Source organism: Cynocephalus volans, chromosome 13 (assembly GCF_027409185.1).
Source record: "Cynocephalus volans isolate mCynVol1 chromosome 13, mCynVol1.pri, whole genome shotgun sequence".
Lineage (NCBI taxonomy): Eukaryota > Metazoa > Chordata > Mammalia > Dermoptera > Cynocephalidae > Cynocephalus > Cynocephalus volans.
In genome coordinates, this window is record NC_084472.1 from 31,212,046 (window position 1) to 31,222,734 (window position 10,689).

General features: G+C 41.7%; 1 protein-coding gene across 2 annotated transcripts; it reads left to right on the top strand.

Annotated features, from left to right (window-relative positions):
- The first annotated feature begins 256 nt into the window (after nucleotides 1–256).
- On the top strand, nucleotides 257–10,427 carry ZNF397 (zinc finger protein 397). 2 transcript variants are annotated; one of them, XM_063076486.1, is made up of 5 exons: nucleotides 281–332; nucleotides 1,413–1,449; nucleotides 1,615–2,110; nucleotides 2,406–2,547; nucleotides 6,850–10,427. In XM_063076486.1, exons 2-5 carry the CDS (start codon nucleotides 1,445–1,447, stop codon nucleotides 7,899–7,901), a joined length of 1,695 nt encoding a protein of 564 aa, XP_062932556.1. In that variant the 5' UTR covers nucleotides 281–332; nucleotides 1,413–1,444; the 3' UTR covers nucleotides 7,902–10,427. The 2 variants fall into 2 exon arrangements, with proteins under 2 accessions (XP_062932557.1, XP_062932556.1); XM_063076487.1 differs by lacking the exon at nucleotides 1,413–1,449 and having other exon boundaries at nucleotides 257–332.
- Nucleotides 10,428–10,689: the final 262 nt, after the last annotated feature.

The window sequence follows — 10,689 nt, forward strand, 5'->3', positions numbered from 1 at the left end:
CCAGGAATGGCGGCGGAGGGTGGAGAGGGCCAGGGTGGGAGGCAGTTCAGGCGGAAGAGGTGCCCTCTGGGAAGGGACCGCCCCTCGGTAGGACCTCCTCCTCTCTGCGCACCATCGCCCGGGCAGCCAGGCCCCATCCGACAACCGCCAGGGCCGGAGGGCGACGGGAAGAGTGGAGCCCGTGGCTCTGATTGGCTGTCTGTGAGCAAGGGGCGGGGCGGAAGGAGCCCGGTAGGGCGCGCGAGCGGAAGGCCTCGCCCGTGGACTTCCGTTCTTTGTGGCTGGTCGCTCGGGGTCGACTTCTTCCTCTCTGTCCGCTCCTGGACATCGCGGTGAGGGACGCGGACCCCCAGGTGGAGGGAGGCCGGGGAGGGCGTGCGGCCCCGGCGGCGGGCGTGGGTGGGGTGGAGGTGCCCCGCTTCTCGGCCTGCTCGTGACCGGGTCGCAGCCCCTTGGCCCGGGCGGCGTCTCTGAGCCTCTTAGTGGACGCGGAGGAGGCCAGCACTCAAGCACCTGCTTTCCTCTTACCAGTTGTTTCCCCACCCGTGTAACTTCGCAAATGCGATGGCTGTACCGGGGATATAAAAATAAAAGGGCTACTGCATCGGGGCTGGTTAATAAACCACATATTTGTTGCGTAAATATTGTTTAATCTCTAACCTTAATCGTAGTGTTAGGATAAATTTTATTCATCTTCCCGGCAAACTCAAGGGCGTACATTCCTATCGATATTCACCCATCCTAAAATCAGGTGTTTGATCTGTATCACAAAGTTTAACACATAGTTATTTGTGAGCGTATTTCGCTTTAAAAAACGTTTACTCCCAGGATAGTTTAAGCTTTTTGAAAACTGAGGTTGACTTTTTTTGCTGCTTTTGTGTCTATACTAACATGTTTTTGAACACGTGGTAGGCATTTTACATAATACATAATACTTCTTGGTTAATTCCTCAGTAGACTCATTTATTCTTGAACAAAACTTAAAGCCTGGCTCAGGACAGGGCCCATAGTAGGTGGCTCAGTGTTTGTTGAAGAAATGTGATCAAATGGCAAAGAACACATAATATTTTTATCTAAATCAACTCATGTTTAATGTGAATTTTAAAATATTTTATTACTACCTTAAATGAAAATCAACATTACCTGGTAGAGATAGAAGGTAACTAAAAATAAATTTTAAAAATCAGCATTATTAAACTCTGCCTAGATAGTGTTACCCTTGAAAGTATGAGTCTAAGGACTACACTTCATTAAAAAGGGAGTTCTGCAAGTTTTACATACATATTAAAAACTGGGAATTTCCTCCTTTATGCAATAAGGATTGAAAGAGCATTGAAAAATAATTTTCTCACTATGCGACTCATGCTAATAATGCATACTTTTGCTTCTAACATAATTTCTTCTGTCTGTAGTTACAGGAATTCTACATAATGGGAGACACTGAATGAGGTGAATGATTTTTAGTTTGTCATTTGATTATAATTTATTTAGTTACAGTCTCAAACATGCTCCCTTTCAGAGTATTTATTACTGGAGAGACTGATCTTTATTATTAAGAGTTCTTAGAGATAATTTTTCACTGCTGTGAATTAACAGTGCTTTTGTATCTTTCAGGAAAGAAGAGATTACTCACACTCTTTCTGGAGCACAGCACCCAGTTGTACTGAGCTTTTTTGCTAAGCAGTTTCAGCCCAGAATGGCTGTGGAATCCAGAGCAGTTTCAGCCCTGATATCTCAGGATATTCAGGAACAAGAACTAACACTAGTAAAAGTAGAAGACGGCATTTCCTGGGGTCAGAAACTTAAACAGAATGGGAGTACCCTATCCTGCCAAGAATTGTTTCGCCAGCAGTTCAGAAAGTTTTGCTACCAGGAAACACCTGGGCCCCGGGAGGCTCTGGGCCGACTCCAGGAGCTTTGCTATCAGTGGCTAATGCCAGAGTTGCACACCAAGGAGCAGATCCTAGAGCTGCTAGTGTTGGAGCAGTTCCTGAGCATCCTGCCTGAGGAGTTGCAGGTCTGGGTTCAGCAACACAATCCAAAAAGTGGCGAGGAAGCCGTGACCCTGTTGGAGGATTTGGAGAGGGAGTTTGATGATCCAGGACAGCAGGTGGGAACAGAGAGAAGTGGTGTGGGAAAAGAAATTCACAGCCTGAGGCATGTGGTAACATTGAAACAGTCGGTTGAAAAAAAAAAAAAAAAAGAAACAGTCGGTTGAAAATTTGTATCTACTGAATCATAACCTTGAAGTGATTACTAGGGTCTTACCTGTCTCTACTCTTAAATAGTCTTTTTACCCTGTCCTTCATCCCTAGAGATATCCTCATTGACCTCCTTGAGATTTTTTACTAAGCAGTTTCTCTAGGGATTTTCTCATTAAACTAACCATGTTTTACTAATTTCAGATCCCAGCTAGTCCACAGGGACCAGCGGTGCCATGGAAGGATTTGATATGTCATGGAACATCCCAAGAGTCAACAAACATCCAACTCCAGCCTCTAAAGACACAGCTGAAATCTTGGAAACCTTGCTTTTCCCCTACAAGTGGTGAGGAATAGAAACTCATCTTGGAACTCTTATCAGTTAGGCCTCTGGTTTTGAGGGTGCAGAATTAATTGCATTTTACAAACTTGCCACATGAGAGCATCACCTTTATTATTCTTAATCAGAGATGTTCATTTTAGCAGCCTTGTATTCAGCAACCCTTATGAATTGCAGTCAGCCCTCCTTGTGTCAGTTTCCTTGTCGTGCATTCACTTAGTGCATCATTTTATAACTTTATAGGGTACAAATAGATATTTGGTATTGTGGTAGGTACTAGGTCTCTATCTTTAAGGAGTTTTCAGGTCTGGGTAGATGGTAGACAAGCAAAAAGGGAATTGTAATGCAGTGTAGTAAATTGTAGAATGAAAGTAGGAACCTGGGTTCTGTGGAAGCTCATGTAAAGGCACCTAACACATTCTTAGACCTTCAAGGAACACTTTCTTAAGAAAGAGACATCTAAGCTAGGACTTGAATTATGAGTAGGAGAAGCCAGGTAAATAAGAGCAGGAGTGATGCAAGCAAAGGCTGCAGAGTCCTGAAGGTGAGAGAATAGAACCCATTCTGAAAAGTGCAAGTACAGTTCAATTTGATTTGAGTGGAGAATTGAGAGGAGAGGTGGTTAAGAGATGAACTAGAGAGAAAGATTGGACCCAAGTTGTGAAAACCTGTATGTTATGCTGTATTAGTCTGTGTCTGTTGCTTATGACAGAATACGTGGAACTGGGTAATTTGTAAAGAAAATGAAATTTATCGCTTACATTTTGAATGCTGGGAAGTCTAAAGTCCAGGGAACACTTATAGTGAGGGCCTTCTTTGGTGGTGACTTCAGCAATGCCCAATATCAGTTGCAAGAAAGGCAGAAGCAAGAGAGAACTAACTTCTCACTCCTTCTCCTTTTAAAGCCTTCAGAACCACACCCATGACCACCATTAAACCATCAATAGATTAATCCATTTACTTGGTCACAGTCCTCACAATTTAATTACCTCTTTACAGCCCCAGCTTTCAACTATCATAATACGATTTCCCACCCTCAACTGTTACAGTGGGGATTAAGCTTTAGTGAACTTGGGGGGGGACATTCAGTCCACTGTGTTCTGCTCTTGGCCCCCCAAAACTCATGTCCTTTTCACATACAAATACGTCGTTTCATCGCCATAGCCCCAAAGTCTTAACTTGTCCCAGCTTAAAAGTCCAAAGTCCCATTTGTGAAATCAAAACTAGCTATCTACTTCCAAGATACAATGGTGGGACAAACATAGGGTATATATTTCCATTCAAAAAGGGAGAAATAGGCCAGATGAAAGGGGTAACAGGTCCTAAAAAGGTCCAAAACCCAGCAGGGCAGGCATTGAATCTTAAAACTGGTGAATCATTTACTTTGACTCCATGTTGGGCATCCTCTGCAAACTGGTGCAGCGATTGGGCCTCCAAGTCTTCAGGTAGCTCCGCTCCCATGGCTATCCTGGTCTCTGGCCATGCTTCAGCTCTCATAGGCTGGTTTGCATGCTGGTAGTTCCACAGGCTTGGGGTCTCCATTGTGGTCTCGCTCTCATGGCTCCACTATACATGGCACTGGTGGGGGGTTTCTGCTGCAGTTCTGACCCCACATTTCTGCTTGTCATTGCTCTAATGAAGGGTGTCTGCAGTGACTCTGCCCCTGCAACAGATCTCTTCCTGGGCACCAGGCTTTTCCGTACATCTTTATAAATGGGTTGGAGGCTCCCAAGCCTCCACAGCTCTGGCCTTCTGCGAGCCTACAGACGTAACACCATGTGGACGCTGCCAAGGCTTCTGGCTTATATCTTTCAAAGCTGCAGGTCCAGCCACACCTGGGGCCAGTTTAGCTACAGCTGGAGCAGTCAGGGTATGGGGACCAGCATCCTAGGGTGGCTCTGGGCACTGAGCCCGTGGAGGGCACCTTGGGCCTGTTCCCCAGAGCCATTCTGCGTGATGGAAGGGACAGCCTCTAAGAACTTTGAAATGCCTTTAAAGTCTTTTTTCCATTCTCTTTTGTCCCTTTCTTCAGTACTAATCTCCTTAACAAATGGTCAGCAGGCTATACCCTTGTTCCCCTCTGTCAAACTGACTTTCTCACTTTTTATATGGCCAAGGTGAGACTTTTCCAATTTTTTGCCCTCTGCTTCCCTATTAATTATAGATTCTGCTTTTACTTCATGCCTTTACTGCCGTAACTCAATGTAGGCAAGTAACCATGCAGCTTCCTGAATGCTCCGCTGCTTAGAAACTTCCTCTGCCAAATACTCTGATTTATAATGTTAAAGTTCCACATTCCATACAACTTTTGGGCATGAACGAAATGCAGCCAAGTTCCTTGCCAGTTCATAGCAAGAGTGATCTTTGCCCCAGTTTCCAAAAAGTTTCTTCCTATTTACATCTGTGATCTTCTCAGAATGAACTTTACTCTCCATATTTCTATCAGCATTCTGCTCACCACCATTTAACCAGTCTCTAAGAAGTGTCAAACTTTCTTGCATCTTTTTACCTTCTTCTGAGTCCTCCAACCTTTTCCCAACACCCAGTTCCAAAGCTCCTTCCACATTTTCAAGTATTTGTTTTAAGCAGTACCCCACTTCTCTGGTACCAGTTTTCTGTGTTAGTCCATTTCTTTTGCTTATGACAAAATACCTGGAACTGGGTAATTTGTAAAGAAAATGAAATTTATTACTTACAGTTTGGAGGCAGGGAGGTCCAGAATCCAGGGAACACTTACGGTGACGGCCTTATTTGATGGTGACTTTGATGATGCAGGGTCTCACGTTGTAAGAAAGGCAGAAGCAAGAGAGCGGTAACTCCTCATTCTTAATGCCCTCTGAACCACACCCATGACCACCATTAAACCATCAGTGGATTAATCCAATTACTTGAGCATGGTCCTCACAATCTAATCACCTCTTTAAGGCCGCAGCTTTCAGTTATCATGATAGGATTTCCCACCCTCAACAATTACAGAGGGGATTTAGCTTCAGTGAGTTGGGGGGACATTCAACCCACTGCACATGCTAATTCATTTGTACTGTTTCTTAAGTGTAGTGGAAGGCAGTTGAAGGATCTTGGACAAGGGACTGACATGGTTGGATTTGTGGTTTAGAACTTACCTACAGAGTGGAGAGTGGGTTTGAGGAAGACAAGAGTAGATTCCTGTTAGAGACTGTTGTAATCCAAGTAGCCACAGTGAATATAAATCAATAAGTGTTATGGTGGGGGCTGGGAAAGATCAAAGTTGACTCCTGTTCTTTAGCACTTAAATTGAATTGCAATCCCTGGTAATCATTAAAAGTAGAGCATGAGGGAGAGGAGTTGAGAATAGTACTCAGGTTTTAGTCTTGAACAGCCTGGTTAATGGTGGTCCTATTCACATAAATGGGAAAACATAAGGAAAAACAAGTACATCTGATGATATGTTTAGATTGGGACATTTTGGTGCTAGTGAAATTTATTCAGTAATTAAATGCCCAATTAGCAGTTGGATATGAGTGTTTAGAGGTTAATAGAAGGAATTGGGATAGAATTGGAGATCTGGGAAGACATTAAGCTCACAATATAAGTAGTAATTGAAACCTAGGAGGTAGAGAGTTTGTGGAGTGAGGGTACAGGAGAGCTCAGAACAGAATCTAGAGGAACACTAGTGATTGAGTGACTACCCCTATAATCTAAGAAGAAACGGCCACAGAAATCAAGCTAATATGACTGCAAGAGAATGTCTCTAGAAGGAAATTGTGGTCCTCAGTGTCAGTGCTGCAGAGAGGCCAACTAAGTAGGATCCAGAAAGTATTCATTGGATGAAACAACTGTGAAGTTGGTGATATTTATGAGACTACCATCAGTGGAAGTGGTGGGGGAAGGCAGAAACAAAATTGCAGAGTGAAGAGGTGAGTACAGACAACTCTTTCAAGAAACTTTACTATAAAGAGGAGTGAGTGAGGTTGCTTGAGGGAGATGTATAGGCAAGGAGCTTGATTTGAAAAGGTGAGAGAGACATGAGTTATGTAACTGCTGTTGAACAGGATTATGGAGGAAAAGATTGAAAATAGTAGGAAAGAAATAGTAGGTAATTGATAATTGAAGTCCCAAAAGAGGCAGGAAAGGATGAAATTCAAAGTACAGATGTAGGTTTCAGCATTAGAAAAGAAGAGAGACCCTGTTTTGACCAACTGAGGAAAACATATACATGGACAGTGACATCTTTGTAGGTAGAAGCTTCTGTTTTCTCTCACATAGAAAGTGAGTATTGAGAGTGACTGGAGAAATGTAAACTCTGTTTTTTGCTATTTATCATTTCAGATTGTGAGAACAATGCAACAGCAACAAAGGAGGACATTTCAGTAGAAAAATCACAAAGACTCCCTCAGGAACCTTCATTTGGAGGAGTTAGTGAGCACGAAAGCAGTTTAGAGTGGAAGCAGAGAAGTACTACAGGTGTAAAATTAAGAAAATCCCCTTCCCAAAGGAGCAGTTTTAGTCAAATGATCTTCACACACAAATCTCTAGGAAGGAGAGACCATCATCAGGAGCCAGAAAGATGCTTGATTCTCACTGCAAACTCTATAACATGTAAGAATGTTCCTACAGAAGAGAGACCTTATAGATGTGATATATGTGGGCACAGTTTCAAGCAGCATTCCTCTCTAACACAACATCAGAGAATCCATACTGGAGAAAAGCCCTATAAATGTAACCAGTGTGGGAAGGCCTTTAGTTTAAGGTCATATCTTATTATTCATCAGAGAATTCATAGTGGTGAGAAAGCATATGAATGTAGTGAATGTGGGAAGGCTTTCAATCAGAGCTCAGCCCTCATTAGACATCGGAAAATCCATACTGGTGAGAAGGCTTGTAAGTGTAATGAGTGTGGCAAAGCATTCAGTCAAAGTTCATATCTCATTATACATCAAAGAATTCACACTGGTGAGAAACCCTATGAGTGTAATGAATGTGGGAAAACCTTTAGCCAGAGCTCAAAACTTATTAGACATCAGCGAATTCATACAGGAGAGAGACCGTATGAATGTAATGAATGTGGAAAAGCTTTCAGGCAGAGCTCAGAGCTGATTACCCATCAGAGAATACATAGTGGAGAGAAACCATATGAATGTAATGAATGTGGAAAAGCCTTCAGTTTGAGCTCAAATCTCATCAGACACCAGAGAATTCATAGTGGAGAGGAACCTTATCAGTGTAGTGAATGTGGCAAAACCTTCAAAAGGAGCTCAGCCCTTGTTCAGCATCAGAGAATCCATTCTGGGGATGAAGCTTATATATGTAGTGAATGTGGGAAGGCGTTCAGGCACAGATCAGTCCTTATGCGCCATCAGAGAGTACACACTGTAAAGTAACTTGTGAATACAATGAATATTGTAAATAATTCACTGGTATTTATATCTTTGTTAGTCAAAGAGTTTATCTTAGAATAAGACTCCATAAAGGTTGTAAACTACTAGGTCTTGAGTCAGTCTAACTTGCTTTGTATAGTATTTCCCAATGCTAGTGCAAATTGTCCCTTGACAGCTTTTCCTTTGAGTAATCAAAAGACGGGAGAATCACTACTTCCAGCTTTTCTCTTACCATTAGGAGTACTCAGGAAATACGAAAAATGGGAATGTAACATTGAAACCTAATTTTCTATGAGAATGTCAAAAAGGTATAGTGTCCCAGGCTCTGTCACTGCATCTGTCAATGTGCCAGGGTTGGGGAATGTTGTGGACAGAATGAGGGACTATTTGTCTCAGGAACTCAAAAGTTTTACTAACCCAATTAACAACAGTAATAGGGCAGCACAAAAGGTGGAGGAATGGTTTCATCAATTATTTAACAAGCCTAGGACAGGCCAGAAATTAAGGAGGCATGAGAAGAATACAAATTAATTTACCTAACCATTATTTTTTGAGTACCTGCTTTGTGCCAGGGACCAGGGATAACAATGGGAAATGACATAACCTTTACAGTCTGATGGACAAGGTAATGACACTATGGTGTGATCAGTGCTATGTGACCTTAAGGAGCACCCAGCTAAACCTTGGAAGAAAAAATGGGGAAAGTGACCTGAAGAGTGAATAGGAGTTATCCAGGGGAGGGGCGTCTGTAGGCCAGAGAAGAATGTTTCCAGTGGAGGTAACAACAGACAAAGGCCAGGAAGAAAGTGTGGAGCACTCCTGTTGACTTCCTTTTGAGGTGGGGTCATGTCTATAGGAGAAGCATGGGTGTAGCCAGATTCTCAAGCAGTGCCTATAGCAAAATATGAGCCAGTTTTGTTAATATGTTAAGTTTCTACTAAGAGAAAACCTGGAGCCCTTGGACCACAGGGTAATCAGGAGCTTTGTCTTTATTGAAGGGGCTATTATGTGGTTTCCTTGCCCAACCTGTAGGCTAGCCTAGAACTACCATAGGGGTAGTAGTGGGAGTCAGGGTGAGAAAGAGCCTGGCCTAGATGTTAAGAGTCTATTAGAGTTCTAAGTCTCCCTCTCCCAGACGTAAGGACTACTTTGGTCTTAGGATATATCAGAGCTGCTATCACATTCCACCTAATCTCCAAGGCTCTGGGTCAGAAGCTGCCATCTTATTTGTTTCTCAAGCTGTATCTCCACAGTCCCTAGAACACTTCCTTGGGCTCAGGTTCTCAAAAATATTTGTCAGTTGCCGGGTCTGTGACTTATTTTCCAGGAATCTCACACGTTCAGTTTTCTTACGTTAGCAATACTTCACAGTATCTTTTGCAAATTTTGTTAAAGACAATGAAAATGAAGACAGTAATGGCCGTGGTCAGTTGAGACTTCTCTTCTGAGTGACCCAGCAGGAAGGGTATCTTTAGGCCAGTGCTTAGTTCAAGGTGGAAAGTTGTACACGTTAATCAGAAACAGAAAGACATGTTATTCAAAAGACCTAATTGTTGGAGGAATAACACACCTTACCAAAAGCAAATCTATATGGAAATCTAGAATTCTGTGCATAGAAAAAGAATTTTCATGAGGACAAAAATGAAGAGAAGTAATGCTCTTGGGGCATACTCAAGTGCGCATGTGCTAACCAGTAAGAATGACAGTAGGGCTAAATGCCCATGTTTGGAGAGAATATGAAAAAAAGGGATGGGGTCATTTGGAAAAGATGGTAAAATGTAGCAAAATATATTGTAAGAGCTACTTGACTCGTTTTCCTCCTTTTCCACAGAGAAAGATCCAAACAAACTGAAAAGGCAGGACATTAAGTAGGAGTTGATATATTGCCAAAAGGAAATACTCTGTATAAGAGAGCTCTTACATATATCAATAAAAAATGTAACAGGTACTTGCTAAGGGCTTTGTATATATGTATTAGTTATTTCTCACTACAGCCCATATTTCACAAGTGAGGTAATGAATGCTAAAGATCATATAGCTAAAAAGTGGTAAGGTTAGACTTTGAACCCAGGCAGTAGGAACTCAGAACCCTGTTGTGAAGCCACTTCTCTACTGTCTCCCCATGAAAAATTTCCAATAGAACTAATGGTACTTAAATAGGCAAATAATGAAAGAACAAGTGCCACTAAACAATACCTAAATGTTCAACCTCACCAGAGTTGAAATGTATATTAAAGCAAGAGTTGAGGTGGCCCTTTTCCCTATGAAACAGACAAACATTCAGGAAAATTGGGTCTTCATGCTGCTAGTAAGATGTGACCACATTCTATTTCTGGCAATCAATACCAGAAGCCTTAAGAATTGCCTTTTGACTTTGAAATTCTACCTGGAAATGTATATTTCAGAAACCATCATGAATGTACATAAAGTCTTAAAATCTGTTGAAAGTGATGTTGATTAAGTATTAAATGAAGCATTCATGATATGTTAAGTAAAAATATTACAATTATGTTAAGTAAAAATATTACAATATGTACACTATGATCCCTTGTAATATATATATATATATGCATTAAAATACCTCTGGAAGTGTATAATCTCAAGGTGCTACACTTATCACTAAATGATGAGGCTACAGGTGATTTAATTTTTTCTTGTACTTTTCTGTATTTTCCTAATTTTTCTATAATAAGTATCTACTACTATTAAAATTAGGGGGAAAAAAGTGAATAGAGGCCCAGGATAGTTGAGAAAATATTAAGAAAAGCACATGCTTTTCATAGCATCTCTG

What these genes read in the sequence shown, in the direction of transcription:
- ZNF397 (XM_063076486.1), top strand. An exon ending in TTGATGATCCAGGACAGCAG is followed by an intron (nt 2,111 to 2,405) that starts GTGGGAACAGAG and finishes TACTAATTTCAG; the next exon opens with ATCCCAGCTAGTCCACAGGG. An exon ending in TTGCTTTTCCCCTACAAGTG is followed by an intron (nt 2,548 to 6,849) that starts GTGAGGAATAGA and finishes TTATCATTTCAG; the next exon opens with ATTGTGAGAACAATGCAACA.